At 45.4% G+C, this 16,744-nt stretch overlaps 1 protein-coding gene across 1 annotated transcript; it reads right to left on the reverse strand.

Annotated features, from left to right (window-relative positions):
• Positions 1 to 10,517: 10,517 nt before the first annotated feature.
• On the reverse strand, positions 10,518 to 14,617 carry Tspyl5 (TSPY like 5). Its single transcript, XM_028893765.2, has 2 exons — positions 12,486 to 14,617; positions 10,518 to 11,135 (listed from the first exon to the last, which is right to left on the reverse strand). Exon 1 carries the CDS (start codon positions 14,524 to 14,526, stop codon positions 13,291 to 13,293), a length of 1,236 nt encoding a protein of 411 aa, XP_028749598.1. The 5' UTR covers positions 14,527 to 14,617; the 3' UTR covers positions 10,518 to 11,135; positions 12,486 to 13,290.
• Positions 14,618 to 16,744: the final 2,127 nt, after the last annotated feature.

The following is a 16,744-nucleotide window of genomic DNA, read 5'->3' on the forward strand; positions in this document are numbered from 1 at the left end:
GGCTTTCATCTTTGCATTGGTTCTGTGTTTCTTATTGAATAAGACGGTTACTTCTACAGTGGAAAAAATATCTATTACAGCTTAGTCCAGGGGAAGTGGCAAACTCAGAGAGAAAATTCATGACATGAATTGAGATCAAGTCCATGAAGTAAGGAAGAGCTATGAGAAGGAAATTGGAGGAAGCAGTAGGAGGGCGAGTGTCATTTGCTTTGGACATCAGATAAGGCCTCTTGCAGGGAGAACATCAGGAAAGCTGACAGGAGCTTGGTGTCCCTCTGTATGCTAGCTGGGTGATATATGTATCCAGAGCTAGAGATGCCACCAATAAGACAGGTTCCCATAGTGTATCCTGTTGATACCCCAGCAATCCTACACCATCACTTCTGGAGGGACAATCTGCCCTATGATCATGAAATCTTAACCAGAATGTCCCTGGGTTTAAAAGGCATCCTCCTGCACCCAATCCTCTCATAGTGGGGTGCTGAATTTTCTCAAGTATCTGCTGCTCCATTACTAGCAGAGAAGCACTGGGATTTAATGATCCTATTTCCCCAGAATCCTGGAACAAGGGCCATTTAGTGCTGAGGCCTGAGGTTCCCCCCAGTCCCATCTGCTCACTCTGCTCTATCCTGCAGATTTAATCTCCTATCTGGCTTACTTTCCATGACTCTTTGTTCTAACCTAACTTTTTTAGAGTTGTCTATACTCAAGCCCCATTAGGAAACCTCAGAGGATGTGCACATGCCTACATAGAACAGGAGGTACATCCTTGGGAAGAGATCTTGCAGAAGCCTCTCTACTTCTCCTTGTTTCCAATTACAGATTTATGTGCCACCGTCGTCACAAAAGCCCATCGCACACAGTGCATTTCCAACATTTTCCATTTGCTTTCCTGCTCTGTTTCATTTTCCTGCTTGATTTCTAATATGCCGTGAGAGTGATTTGGTGTCTAAGTTTCTTGCCTGAGGCTTTTTGCAGGTAATAGCTTCCTTAACCACCCCCACCCCAGCCTTTAATTCATTTGTATTAGGTTCATACTTCTCCTTCATTCAAAATTATTCAGTCTCTATTCCTGGGCATTTTCAGCATTCATGTTCTAGTCACAGGTCATGTTCCGCATTCACAGTTCTATTTCTGTGAAGAGACACCATAGCCAAGGCAGCTCTTATAAGAGAAAGCATTTAATTGGTGCTTGCTTACAGTTTGAGAGGTTTAGTCCATTATCATGGCAAGGAGCCCTAAGGCAGGCATGGTGCTGGAGAAGTACTTGAGAGCTACATCCTGATCCATAGCCAGAGAGAGAGAGAAACTGGACCTGGCATGTGCATTTGAATCCTCAAAGCTCAACTCCAGTGACACACTTCTTCCAACAAGGCCACACTCCCTTCTAATTCTTTCAAATAGTGCCTTACTCCCTGGAGAGTGAGCATTCAAATCTATGAGCCTATGGGGATCATTTTTATTTGAACCACCACACCTGTTGACTCATTTCTACTTAATGAATACCTACTATATATAAGTATCTGAGCTATGGGAATGGAAAAATGTTTTTACTAATTATTTTCTATAATCTGGGATTCCAAAGTCTCTGGTAGCAGCAGACAGATCAATAAATGAGTATAATAAATTGAATTGTGGCAAAAAAAAAAATTTAGGAAGTTTTAAAAAGGAGAAATAATCCAAACATGGAAGATTAAAAATAACAGCACAGAACAAGTACATCTGAGCCATATATGAAATTATTTTCTTGTTCAGAAACAATTTACACAAAAGAGTGTCCAGAGGGCCGGAGTGAGGACGGGACGATGGTTGGCGAAGTCCAACAGAAGCTAGGCCCAACACGTGGTACAGGGAAGCGACTGGAAGAAGGATGAGTGAAAACGACTTTAAAGCATGAAATGAAAATCACTGGACACATTGCATTGACCATCACTCCAACTTTCTGGAAACTGAATAAAGGGAAAGAATCCAGCATTTGGCACTACCTGTTTAGGAGGAACATTTACCCATGAAGGGACAAGGGAATGAGCTTCTTACACTAGACTGAAAACTCAAAAACCTATAAGAAATGAAAAGACCAGGAAACCGCTGTTCTGTAAACCCCAGGAATATCGCACCTGAGTTAACGCTGTGAATGGCTGCTGACACCCTGGGATTGGAAGTTTCAGGGAAGAGGCTGAGTGCCATTCCAGGGACTACTTGCTGAGACAAAGGGAAAATGTTTTTGCAAGAGAGAGAGCTGGAGACACCATTCTATCCTAGATGTAAACTAACAGCGGAGCAACAGGCTCCCTGGGCACTGCATCTAGTCTGGTGCATCAGGATATGTACAGCCTAGGGTAGCGCTCTTGGCAAATGTGTTTCCTGAAATTTCCAGTTTATAAGGAACGCAAGAGATCAAGTACAAGGTGAAGTAACTCCCAAACAAGCAGCAATATGATAAATCAAAAGTATAGAACCTCCTACAAACATCTGCCCAACCTTCTTCAGAAAAACACTGTCAGAAAGGGGAAACACATAAAACGGTGGGGAAATAGCTTGGTGTTCAGAAAAGACCAGGGAATTATAACAACAAAATGCAATGCTACAAACAAAATGATTATGCCCTTATTGTAAAATTCTTGGAAATGAAGAAATTTAAATACCCACTGGAAACTAGCTAGATTTGGGACTCTAACTTATTTACAGTCTGATAATTATCTGAGACTACATAGCAAAGTATTCTTATTTTTCCCTGATATGCATGCTAAGTATTTAGGGGTAAAGCATCAAGCAATTAATTTCCAAATGGTTTACAAAATACATATATTTATATAAAAATAAATATGACAGAAGTTTGAGATCACTGAATGTAAATGAAACATACATGGGAATATATGTACTTTAGTATATTTGGATTTTTAGCTTAAAATGTTTGAAATGAAAAAATCAATGTCACATAATGAAGGGCTTAATGTGAGCACATTAGGAGCCTGGGTTTTATTGCCAAAGACTTCAACAAGTAACTGGCATGATCAAGTTCATATTCCAATAGTTCTAGATGTACTTATTAGACTGACTCAACCAGCATTTACTGATCACCATTATTAAACAAACCCTAAACTAGATGCTGTAGGAGACACAAACTGAAACGATGCAACCTGGCTACAGATAAGCTGCAAAGGATGTAGCCCAGGTTAGACCCTTCTTGTCTGGCATAACCAGGAGCACTAGGAGGAAGGTAGTGTGCAGTGCCTGCAGGTGTAAGCTGGCTCTCCATGCCAGCAAAGGCTTCTCAGAAGGGGAGACCAACAGATGACTAAAATTGCCTCTCAGCTCTGGCCTCCTGATCTCCCTATTCTTTCATGGCAAAAATTCTATTCCCATGAAAGATGCTGGAGAGTTTAGACTTCCTTGAAGTGGTTTAGGCATATAGCCAGCCTAATAAGGTTCTAGTACAAAGGACCTTATTTAGGTCTCCTGAATTTCTCTAAGGGCTTTGTGGTGGTTTGAATAGCTATGGCCCCACAGACTCACGTGCTTGAATGTTTGGCCCATTGGGAGTAGCACTATTAGAAGGTGTGGCCTTGTTAGAGGAAGTGTGTCACTGTGGGACAGGCTTTGAGGTTTTATATGTTCAAGCTACACCCAGTATGGCACACAGTCTCCTTCCGCTGTTTGAGGATCAAGATGGGGAACTCTCAGCTCCTCCTCCAATACCACAACTGCCTCCATGCTTCTCTCCATGATGATAATGGATTAACCTGTGAACTGTAAACCAGCCCCAATTAAATGTTTTCCTTTATAGGAGTTGCCATGGTCATGGTGTCTCTTCACAACAATAAAACCCTAACTAATAGGCTACATGCAAGAGCTTTCTTCCCCAGTTTAAAAAGAAAACAGATGTAAAGAAGCCTCTCCCACTGCTCCCTCTTTCTTGCTCATGAGCACAGCTGGTGAGGGCCACTACAACTGTAGGTCAGGAGGGAGAGGGCCAAGAAAAGAAAGGCGGAAATGTAGACCAGAGCCCAACTATCATGGAGTCACGGACACGAGCCTTTAACCCAGACCACTAGATTTCTTGTTATGCAAACAAATAGTTCTCTTACTCCAAGTTATTCATGTCCAGGTTTTAAAAGCCAAAACCTTCACTCATCTCTACCTGGAAGTACACTGCTAGGACAACACATTTAAAGAAGTCTTACCCACTTCTCTGAGTTGTCAGTCCTTCTAACTGAGCTCTAATGGTGTGAACACTGATGTTTGGATGATAGAATGGTTCACACTGATTAGCTAATATGCTATGAACAATATTAAATGTAGGCTCTGTGCCCAGGAGTATCTAGATTCAGAGAGCCAGACACCTGCACTAGATTACTCCATCCAAGGGTATATGGATAGAGTCTAGCATCAGAAGACTGAAATCTGGCCTCTCATAATTACTGACTTTGTAATTTGGGTCACAAGGCATTATGAAACTTTTAATGAGATAGTTATTATAGTGGAGACAATGTAAATGGATATTCTGTGTAAGCTATGAGCTGTCACCCAGAGGGAAGAGATGGACAATCTGAAGTAGAGAAGCAGAGCTAACACAAGGCTGGAGTCAAGGTAAATGGGAGTCTGTAGAAATGAGTTTTGAGCCTCAATAGTGAGATGTATTTGGAGAAGATTCCAAAAATAGAACTGAGTGTGCTGAAGGCAAATAAAGAAAAACCATGGGCAGATAGCTGGGGCTCTGTCTTTCCTGCTTCCTGGACACTTGAGGGAAATGACTTCATGTATCTGGAACAGTAGCTCTCCAAGGCTGAGGATACCATGAGGGTAAGAGTGCAGAAGAGTTTTCCTAAATGTTCAGAGACCAGATTAGTTGACCAAAGCATTCCCAAGACTGATTTTTAAATGTCACCTTAGGTCAATGTGACTCTTTTCACAGAATAGCTGTGGTGGTATTGTGTTCCCCAGAATATTGTGCACTCTAATGAGCTTATCTGGGGTCAGAAAACAGAACAGCCACTAGACAGACACAGAAGCCAGAAAGTGGTGGCACTCACACCTTTAATCCTATCACTTGGAAGGTAGAGATCCATCTGGATCTCTGAGTTTAAAGCCACACTGGAAACAGCCAGGCATGGTGACTCACGCCTTTGATCCCAGGAAGTGATGGCAGAAAGCAGAAAGGTATATGAGGCGTGAAAACCAGGAACTAAGCTGGTTAAGCTTCTAGGCTTTGAGTAGCACAGTTCAGCTGAGATTCACTCTGGATGAGGACACAGAGGTTTCCAGTCTGAGGAAACAGGATCAGCTGAGAAACTGGCAAGGTGAGGTAGCTATGGCTTGTTCTGCTTCTCTGATCTTCCAGCATTCACCCTAATACCTGGCCCAGGTTTGATCTTATTAATAAGAACATTTTAAGATTCATGCTACAAATAGCCACCACAATAGACTAGAGAGGGTCCCCAGAGGCTAAAAGTAGAGTTAGGATTTGGTAGGGCTTTTTGTAGTAAGATCACTTATTTTTTCCTGCATAGCATAGCACTGTACACCAAAAATAACAAGTTAAGAAGTCAGAAGAGAAGCCAAGAATGGTGGCTCACACCTGTAATCCCAGCGCTCAGTAAGTTAAGGCAGGAGGATCACCTTGAGTTAAAGGCTAGCCTAGACTAGGCTAAAGAGTAAGACTCTGTCTCAAAAAAAAAAAAGCACCCAATAGAGGAGGAGAGTAAGAGAGAGAGAGAGAGAAAGAGAGATCAAAAGAGATATTTTGTAATAAAACTTGAAAGTGAAAGGGGTCCAGAGACACTTAGTATGACTAGAATGACCACAAGGCCTGGTAAAAGCTGAGGTCTGGAGCCAGAAGACCTGGAGTTGTATTTGTCTAAAACTGTGTCTCTGAGGTCTGTATACAGGCAGCAATGAATAAATGAGCCCATGAGGAATTGGTGGATTTCAAACCAAATGGGTGGTTCAAGGAGGAGAGAGAGAGAGAGATGTGCTATGATCTGAACACAGTGGAAACTTTGTGACAATGTTGTGGCAGTCTAGCAGAGGGTCATGGAACTGGATAACCTTGAAGGTGGGGTCTAGCAGAGGGTCATGGAACTGGATAACCTTGAAGGTGGGGTCTAGCAGAGGGTCATGGAACTGGATAACCTTGGGAAGAAATTAAGATAGTTCGTTCCCTGATTAGTTCTTACAAGAGTTGTGACATGCATGATTCCTGACTCCCCCTAGCCTCCTGTTTTATCTTGTGATTTCTCCCTCTCCTATGTCTCCTTCCATGATGTCAGCTGCCATAATGAGAAGCAGGCAGCAGAGGCTGCTCCAAAGCCAGTATCTTGATGGTTGGAATGCCAGCCTCCAAAACTACAAGCAGCAAACCTTTTCTTTTAAGGAGGTATCAGCCTCAAGTATTCTACTACAGTAACATAGTAACAGAAAATGGAGTCTTTTAAGTGGGCCAGGTGGAAAATGCAGGCTCTGTTTTAAGTAAATTTGTTGCAACTCTGTGGGTTTGGTCCCAGGTTTTGGCACCAAAATGTGAGTTTTATAACTCTGAGGAAAGGAATCCTGACTACCTCGGAAGTCAGGCAACACCTTGAGCTGCATAGGACAACTCTGAATGCTGGAGCTGCAAAGAGACAGCTCAACCCTAGAGGATGAGGTATCCCGGATACCTAGCTGCTTAGGACAACTCTGATGGCTGGAGCTGCAAAGAGACAGCTCAGTCCTAAAAGGGAAGTTTTTCTGACTGCTGGGGAGAGTCAGGCCTGGAACTGCTTCAGCAGGGAAGGGTATCCTGACTGTTCAGAAGAGTCAGGCTATACCTGGAGTGATGGGGGTGGTCTACCCGCAGGATATAGCAATCCTGCTCCTCTCCTGGGAGCCCGTTACAGCTGGGCTTGCTCAGCCCCCACTTAAGGGGGCTTCCTAGAAGAGCTCTGCTTCTCTGGCCTAAGATGTTGTTTCTTTTGCTTCGCTCTGCAAAAGCAGAAAGCCTTCCAGAAATGTAGCAATTTCCTCTGGCTCCAGAGAAGAGTGTTACTTTTCAGCTCTCTTGCTCTGTCCACTGAGGGACGTCTCAGCAAGGATCTTCTCTATGCCAGTGAATGAAGATCTTCACACCCAAAACTTTTGAGAAAGAGATTTATTTGGGAAGGAGGAGTCCAGGAGAGTAGCTGTCTCTACCAGGGTGAAGAGAACAGCTCACAACTGACCAGCTCACAATTGACTAGGCAGGATGATTTATATTGGATGTCTTGGGGCAGAGTCAACCAGAAGTTAACTCGGGGCCCAGGGTTCTACTGTCCTGATCTGTGATCTGAGCCAGTGTTTTTTTTCACTGGCCTTACTTAGCTTTTTTTTTTTTTTTACACTAATTCCAAGGCCAGGGCACATTTCTTTCAATGACTCTGATTCTAGGGACCAGGAGTGTTTGCTTGGCACTAGTTTCAGAGTCAGGGCATGTTTCCTTGGTTCTGGGTTTGGGGACAAAGTGTTCATTTCTCTGGCTCAGGTCCCAAACCCAGGCTGTATTTCTTTCCCTGGTCCTGGGCCCCAGGGCCAGGGTTCTACTGTTCTGACTGGTTGGTTTCACAAGTCAGTTGGCCAGGGCCATAGATGACTCTGATTTGAGCCAAACTGTGTTTCTTTCACTGGACTTATCTGAGCCATCTTCCCCTAGTTCTGGGCTCCAGGGTCAGGGTGGGTTTCTTTAGCCAGCCCCTTTCCCCTACATCTGTAGGAACACAAGCTTAGTTAGCTGGAACCCAAGTGTAATGATAGGAGGACGCTGCATAATTGCTAACCAGAGGCTCCTGCCTGGAAAAACAAGTAGATATCAATGGCATTCTACACTCTACACATCAGCCAGTAAAAGACTCGGGGATACTTACACATCTATGTTGATTGCTGCTCTGTTCACAAAAGCAAGAAGGGAACCAGTCTGGATGTACATCAACAGACGAATGGATAATGAAAATTGATACTTATACACAGCAGAATTTTATTCAACTTAAGAAAAATTGAAATTTGCAGGAAAAATAGATGGATCTGAAAAGTATATTATGCAAGATAACCCAGAAGCATAAAAACAAAACCTACCAATGTTCTTTTTTATCTGTGGATCATAGCTTGTATACATGTGTGTAGTGATGGGTGAAAATATGGGTAAAGTCTAAAAATCTAGATAGGAGACCATGAGAGAATAAAAAGAATTGCCAAAGGGGAGCAAAGGAATAGATGTGGCATTAAGAGGAAAAGAGACTAAGGGACTTACCAGAAGGGTTAGGGAGACAGTTGGAAATGGTGAGGCCGGAGGAGAATCTACTAAAACACACTTTGTTCAAAATGCCATATAATGACATCTAATATCTTATATATTCATTTTTAAAAATTTAAAGAAAAACTCTGAGTTAAAAAAAAATTAAGGCTGGTGAGTCAGCTCAGAGGGCATGGACACCTGCCCCCAAGCCTGACAACCTAAGTTCCATCCCCAGATACCCGTGGTGGAAAGAGAGAACTGATTTTGACAAGTTGTCTTCAGACCTCCTCACCTGTTATGGTATACTCACACCCACACATACACAAGGTTAGGAAATCTACATAAAGATCCTCATTCCCCACTCTTTGGAGACATACCTACAAGAGGCCTTCATGGCCCTAAACAAACTCTGGAGCGTCAGAGTTGCTGTCCCTAACCTACACACACACACACACACACACACACACACACACACACACACACACACCCTGAACAACTTCCTACACAGGCATCAGCTCCTCTTTTCACAGGGTCTCTGAGCATCAGGTCAGCTTGTTATCCTTATAGTAGAAAATATTTTTGCACTCAGGTTTGTCTCTATAAATAGTTAAAAGTAGGTGAGAATGTATTCTGGCAATTGACTTACTGTTAGGAACTGTAAGAATTGTTGTGAATTCTTGAACCAGACTACCCAAACTTAATGCTAGGATCTAACCCAAACAATTTTTTTAGCTTCTTTTTATTACAATTATTTATCACACATCTTCTAGGACTATGAAAAGAAGAAATTTAATCTTCATAATGTTACTGTAAAAGTACCTTGAACATGATTAAGTCTTAGAGACTATGCAAAGCACGCACATTGTCCAACAGAAGAGCTAACCCTCAGCACCTCAAGCTGTATTTAGAGACTAGGTTTTTAAAAGGGAAGTGGAAGCTAAGGCCCCTGGGATGGATCCCAGTTATGAATGGCTTGCTTCCTAGGAGGAAGAGGACACAAGACACACACCAAGAATAGACCATGTGAATACAGAAATCTGCCTGTAGTCAAGGAGAGAGGCCCTCAGAAGGAACCTCACCATGGCAACCCCTTGATCCTAGACTTACAACCTTCAGAACTGAGGAATTAATTTTTGTAGTTTTGTAGCCCCTAGTCTGTGGTACTTCACTCAGGAAGAAAACTAATGGAGATGTACATATGAAACAATCAACACATTTAATGTATTTACCCCACTAGCCCCAGGACAACTGAATGTAAACCAAGAATAAACGTTTATCCAACACTGGAACACCTACTATGCCCCCAACACTGCAAATTATTTATTTAGCATCTTACCTTTGTACGCATTTTATTTGCTGTATGGGGGATGGGCAGGCTGTGGCATGCACGGGAAAGTCGCTTTGAAGGAGTTGGTTCCTCCTTCACCTACGTCATGGCTCAAACTCAAGTCTTAGGCATAGCCAGAACCTTTCCCTGGTGAGCATCATGCCAGCGCCGACACGCTTTCCTTGTCCGTTAGAACCACTCTTTTTCTAATCATTTTCTGTGGTGTTTGGTCATCACAGAAGATGGCTTCTCCTGATGGAAAGAAATGGTCCTTTCTCTGGGTGTGGAATGAGCAGAGCCTACTTTCAAGATGCATGTTGAGGTACCTGAAAAACTTTTGGAGTTACTTGTGGCTGGGTGAGTCTCCTTCCTCATTTTGACTTAGGTGATCATTGTGTGAAGCTAGGGCAGATTTTTTGTTTGTTTGTTTGTTTGTTTTTAACTTTCCAGTTAATTCTAACATGCAACCGGGGTTGAACACCATTACTCTAGTTTTAAGGGCTTTTTTAAAAAACATTTTTTTCTCATTTTTTTATTAGTTCTTTAAAGGGCCTCTAAGGTCACTTCAGTTGTAACTCAAAGTGTAGTCCGAATGTCACCAACAATTCATCACCTGGAAGCTTGTTACAGAGTCCCGGCTCTGCCTGACTACTAAATCAAAATCCACTGAGCAGGATGCTCCACATAATTCAAATTCACTACAAGATGCTAGAAACACTGAATTCCCACGAGAAGTATCTGGAATACTCATTATAAACAAGACTAGTTGACTTCCTCCAGAGCCACACAAAATGCCAGAGGAAGGGCCTAAGAAGCAGGATTTCGTGTGTTCTTGTGTAATCAGTCAGGAGGCCTGAGGCCTGGGACCCACTAACCTAGGCCAGTGAATACCACTCCTCACTTCTGCTCAGCCTGTCTAATAACCCCTCCCGTTATAATTCTGCAATGTGAAACAAAACAGCAACACAAGAATTTTTATTATTATTTTTCCACCAAACATGCACACTTGCAAGTATTTATGCTGCTTAGTAACAGGGAAATAATCGCATTATTACCAGGGTATGAAATATCAACTACAACAACCAGTGAAAGATTAAGTTGGAGAGATTATTTTCACAGAATACAGCAACCCTAACAGTCCATAAAAGTCTCTATGTAACACAGGAGAAAAGACTGATATTGTGAAAGGTATCTTACATCAGGATCTTAGACAGATTTATAGCAGAATGGCCTCTTCTTTTGTGGATGTGGGGGAGAGTAGAATATCCTCATCATCACTCCTTGAGTTTCACAATTATGAAGACTCATTTATAAGGCCCACTTCTGAGAAATCATTAATTTACACAAAATGATACAGAAGTCGACTTGCTGTGATCATTAGAGTGTACCCCACAACTATCAACATAAGAGCCCCAATCTCCCAAAGTACATCTGACTGCATCGGCAACAGTACCTTGGACTTTTGATAAACAATGCAGCAGGAAGAGGCGCTACGGATGAAATTCGGTTGCTCGTGGCCGATGATGGTAGACGGCACACAGGGTCCAAGAACCACCTCCACTGCTCCTGTTTGTGTGAATTTACACAATGAAGAGCAAATATTATTTTAAAGCAAAACTATTTCCCTCATTAGGCAAAACTACAAAAAGTTATAAGATTTTACTTTGAGGCCAGATACACAGCATATAGCACAATCTTCCACACACACAAAGCTGCACCTAGAACAGAAAACATCCAACACAGTAACATTGCTTTTGGTTTGTTTCTATGATTACAAAAAAAAAATCCACTAATGATGATAAAGACTGTCCAGAACTCTGGATCCATCCTTGCCCAGGTATGTTTATCAACAACCCCTTTAATTCTCCCTTCCCAACCCTGAGTAAGGTCTCTCCTGTCACCTTCATCACTGAGCGATAGGATCACACTCTGTAGCTTCATAAGCCATTTCTGTCAAGTTTTTACTGATCCACTCAATACCAGGCTCATACCTATTCAATGTTCTCTTGCTGTGATTCCCCTGCCTATCATCCCCTTACCACTGAGTCAAGGACCCCCTCACAGAGGTTAGGATGAAGTCTTTCATAGCCGAATGTGGGTCTGGAGAAAGACTGGTTTAGAGAGTTCTACTTTCCAGGGAAGGCAAGTCAGGACACAGGCAAGCCTGGGCAGAGAGGGCCCAGCTCTGCCTGCACACTCACTAGAAACATCTAGAACAGGCCCTGCCCATGCCTGTCCCTAAGAACAGCCTGGGATCCCCCCATAGTGAGTGTATTTGGGCTAAGAAGCAAGGGAAGCTGGGGTTGAGGACCCAGTTGCACAGGCTACCACCGGAGACAGAACGAAGCCTCTGGGTCTTTAAAGGAACACAGAAGACAAAACTAGAGTCCACAACACTGCTGCCTTAGGGGCACCCTAGCAGATGCGTACAACTTTAGAACTACAGAATGAATACAGGAGTCAGGCCCAGGTCTAACCAGAGACCCTCTTGAGGCCTTCTGGTTTTTGTTTTTTTCTTTTTTTCCCCCTATCTCAGCCTACTACATGCGTGTGCACAGGAAGCCCTATCTACCTCCCTAGCTGTATACAGAAAAGCCTGGATGATGAATTTCTTTGTCTGAGCTGATGCTATTTTAAAGGTAGGAGGCAAGGGGTGGGGTGGGGGACAAGGAGGAGAGTAGGAAGGACGGGGTAGGTAGGCAGGGAAGTGGACTAGTTGCATGGAGGTGTGAAGCAAACACAGGCATACAAATGAAAAATCTGTCTTCCTCAGCATCCCACTGAAGTACTCTTGTCCCACCTCAGCAAGGAACAAGGAGAGCTGATACAGATACCTAGTTGATAAGGCTGTGGCCCACAGCCTTACCCTCCTCAAGACTCACAATATGATAGCAACAAGCATATGTTTACAAATACCAGGCGGCCCACCAGGAGGGTTCCTAAAATCTGTAGAGGGTAGGTTTGTAGCTCATGCACTTCTGAGGATGCCTGGGTCCATAGGCGGGTTCTTGAGGTCTTTCATGAACAAGTCAATTGGAGCCAACAGTCAACAGACTGACTACAATCAGGCATGGCCAGACTTGGATGAAGGTTCACTAATAGACTGGCCCAGAGGCAAGAAGAGATGTGAAGAACACAGAAGTTACTCCTGTTTGCCCTTGACCTCATCCACACCCAGTAGTCTGCTGGACCCTAGGCTGAAGCTGGAAACAAAACAGGAAGAGCCTTGGTTGTTGTCCCCAGACCCACAGAACAATAAAATCTGGCGGATGGCCAATGCCATGTGCACTGGCTTCGTTTTGTGAAGGCAACAGAAAACCTTGCCATTGATAACATGCATGGCTAAAATGAAGAGGAAGCCCAGCTGACTGGCCACGAAGTAACATAGCTTGAGTATCCATCTGGACGATGACTCGGAATGTCCACCAGAAAGACAGGTGGGAAGGGCCAGAGCTAATAACAGGGACTGGATAGTGTAAAGCTGCATACATCTTAGTGCTTAATATGCAAGCAGTGAGAGTGAGATCACACAACATGTGTCACTACTGTGACAAGGTGAGGCCATGGGGAAGCAAAGAACATGATCACCAATTCCACATTCTTGAAGATCAGTCCAAAGCGGCTGCCGTGTACATAAGATGGCATCCACAGAAGGCAGACAACCAGCCCCACGTGCAGCCTAACAGGTCCATCAGGAGGTAGTGGGGAGATCCATGCAGCATCAGTTGGACTGCTTCGCCCCAGGTGCGGCCGTCTCCACGGGCTGTTTTGCTGGGCCTGGCCTTTCTTCCTTGCCTTTCTCCCCAGGGGCTTCTTCATCGACCAGGTAGTACTGCAGAGGATTGGGCCACAGGTCCTCGTTGATTATCTCAAGGATCTTGTCAGACTCAATAGAGCCGTGATTTGAAAACCACCCAAAGAAGCTACCATTATTTTCTGGGCTTTCCTTGCTTAGAGACTGTAGATCATGACCTGGGAGCCACTGGATTGGAGCTGAGCGAGACACCACTTGACCGGAGGGCCCACATCCATATTCCTTGACGAGCACCTTATTTTGGAAATAGGGGTTTGGGGCAAAGTAGAACTTGATTTTGTGGCCCAATCTAGCGAGGCCAAGCTCTTCCACCTCCAGTCTGTTCATGTAGGTCAATACCTCCTTATCTTTGGTATTCAGAAAAGATGACAGCTGAGGATGGTTCTCAAAAGCTTTCCCCCAGAAGCCGGGGATGCTCTCGATAAGGAGGTTCCTGCGCTCTAAATGGTGAAGGCGCAGCTGGCCGAACTTGCGGGAGAGCCTGAGATAGGCCCTGTCGGCCTGTGCATTCATGGTCTCCAGCTTTAGCTGGACCGTCTCCAGGGTATCCATGCTGCCTATCATCGCGAAGGACCCTGACCCAGCATGCTTCTCTGCCACCTTCCTTTCCTCCCCCCCTGGGACAGTGACCCCGCAGCATGGCCCCACAGAGCCCATCTTTGGCTTCCCACTGACTGTGGCCTGAGGTCTCCTCCCCGCGGCGCTCCGAGCGTCTGGGGCCCTCCTCCCGGGAACTCGCCGATTTCCAACGCGGGTGCGGTGTCGCAGCCTCGCCAAGGCTCCCACGGTTCCAACGAAGCCGGTGTCGGTGGCCAGGCGCTCGGCGAGGGATGCGGCCAATTCCAGGGCTGGGTCAGTGGCCCCCAGCCCGCGCTCGTCTGCAGCCCGAGCCCGCATCGCCAGGCCGCAGTCCAGCGGGACGCGGCAGGCCGCATCGTCCCCGCGCTCGGCTGGTTCCGAGCCTCCGGAAGCAGCGTCGGCCTGCACCTGCGCGGCCGCGGCGTCCTCCTCCAGCTGCGGGTCCTGGGGAGACTTCGCGTCGCGCCAGGCCTCGTCCTCGGCGGCACGGACCCGGGCTCTGGCCCGGCCTTTGCCCCGGCCTTTGGCGCGGGAAGACCTTCGACCCCTACTCCGGCCGCTCATGGTGCGGGCGGACACCGCTTCAAAGCTCCGTCAGCCCAGGGTCTCTACCGAGCCGGCCTCTCCATGGCAACCGTGACGTCAACACGGCAGGACCCGCTGCTCCCGGTGATTGGCTCCGCTGCAGCGGCTGCGCACCAGCCCACCCCTCACGCGCCGCACCCCCTTAATCTTCTTTTGCTGTTAGAAAGTCAGTTTCCACCTGCAGTTGACCTTGGTTGTCTTGCTGATTCATCTCCTACCATTGATCGCAAGCGTGTCCCCAGGGGCTCATAAGACACAGCTATCTTGAAGTTATCTTGAAGATAACTACCACCAGTCACCATCATCAGTTTTCTACTCTTCCTCTTCAGTTATCAACATTTCTGTCTCATCACATAATTATTCCACTGTGAGATTTGCCCCAGCAACTTAACTCTAGGGAATGTGTAGGCAGGTGCCATAATGCTGATCTAGAATGATTTAGAAAGAACAAGAAGTAAGAGCAGCTAGTATTGTATAATCATACACACAAGGCACTTTGCTGAATACTTTTTTGCATTATCTCTGTTCATGAAGGAGGTATTGTTATTATTCCCAGCTTTTTGATAAAACTGCAGCTGAAGGGCTGGCATGACAATTCAGTGGTAAGACACTTGCATAGTGTGTGGGAAGTTCCGTCCTTAGTGAAGAGGAGGAAGAGGAGGAGGAGGCGAGGAGGGGGAAGGAGACAAAGGAACATTCTGGAGATTCCACAGGTAGAGAGGAGGCCGTGGCTTCTCTGACTGCATTACCTATGCTATCACGATCTGTTGGCCCTTTGCACGTGACTGTGCTGGCTCCTAAGAAAGGCAGTGAGCAGACCCCAGACTCTTCTGCCCGGGCCCAAGTTCTCCAGCTGCCTCAGACCTACATAGAGTTGCACTGTGGATCCCAGTCCAGAGCCAGAAGTAAAGGCCCCAAGTCCAAGCTGCTGTCATTGGAATAGGACACATGTAAAATGAAAATATCACTCTAGAAGTGTAGAAGGATTTCCGGGTGAGATTCCGAGGCAGAGGGTTTCTAGGAGCAGTGAGGAGGCCCTGGGAACTTTCCACAGCCAGCAGAAAAGCAGCCAATCTGACTGGCATTTCTGGAGGAGTCCCAGATCCTATAGCCAGATTACAGGACCACGAGTAGTGAGGGAACCCATGGCCAGCATGGATGTGTGAAGAGAAACCTGAGTGGATCTTCCAGGTCCAAATGCAGCAAAGCTCTTGCAGCAGTAACAGAGAAGTGAGCCCACAGGCCTCTAGGGGTTCAACCCTTCCTTGCTTTTATCATTCAGTGTCTTTGTGGATCAGCAGTTGGGCAACATCTGGAAGCTTGCTTCAAGGTGCAGAACTACCAGATCAGAAGCTAAATGTTAACAAGTTCTCAGGTGGCATTTATGCACATAAAAATTCAAGTGTAGAAGATGTGGTAAGGGGGCATTACTCTGACACAGACAGGCCCTAGTTTAAACCAACTCAATACAGGTGAGTTCTAAGTTTCCCAAAGGGCAGGCAGATGCCTGCAAGGCTCCAGCTCCAACACAAGTCTCACCTCTGTCTGTCTGTCTGCTACCCTGTACGACGACTCTGGTTTCACTCTGGTCTCCAGGCTCAAAACTTCTGTGCTGGTCCTTCCTACTACTTTAAAATGCTCCTTACCCCACATGTGGTCTGGGCCCCCTTTCACTTAAATTTCTCACTCTCAATGCCATCATATTTGAAATTCTCAAATCTTTCTATTTCTAATTGTTTGTTTGTTTTCCATAGCACCTATCAATGTCCTACATACTGCCCATAGTTTAGGGTGTTTTATATATAATCTTTAAAGCATATACATTTATTTATTTGGTATGTGTGTGCGTGTGCATGCGTGTGTGCGCGCGTGTTAGTTTAAGTATAACACAGTGAAGGTGTGGAAGTCAGAGGGTAATTGGAGAGAGCAGGCTCTTTCCTTCCACGCTGTTGAGTCTGGGCTTTCCTTCTTGTTTTCGCTGCTCTGTGTACCCCACGCTAGCTGGCCAGAGCTTCTGGGCGTCTCTCCTGTGTCTGCCTCCCACCCCACCACAGGAGTACAGAGGTCACAGATGCAGCACAGGCCACTGCACTGTTTGATGTTGTTGTTGTTTGTTTGTTTGTGTTTATGTGCATTCCAGGGATTGAATTCAAGTGGTGAAGCTTGCAGAGCTGCGTCAGTTCCGAGCCCCACGGTT

Source organism: Peromyscus leucopus, chromosome 20 (genome assembly GCF_004664715.2).
Source record: "Peromyscus leucopus breed LL Stock chromosome 20, UCI_PerLeu_2.1, whole genome shotgun sequence".
In the NCBI taxonomy this organism is placed as follows: domain Eukaryota; kingdom Metazoa; phylum Chordata; class Mammalia; order Rodentia; family Cricetidae; genus Peromyscus; species Peromyscus leucopus.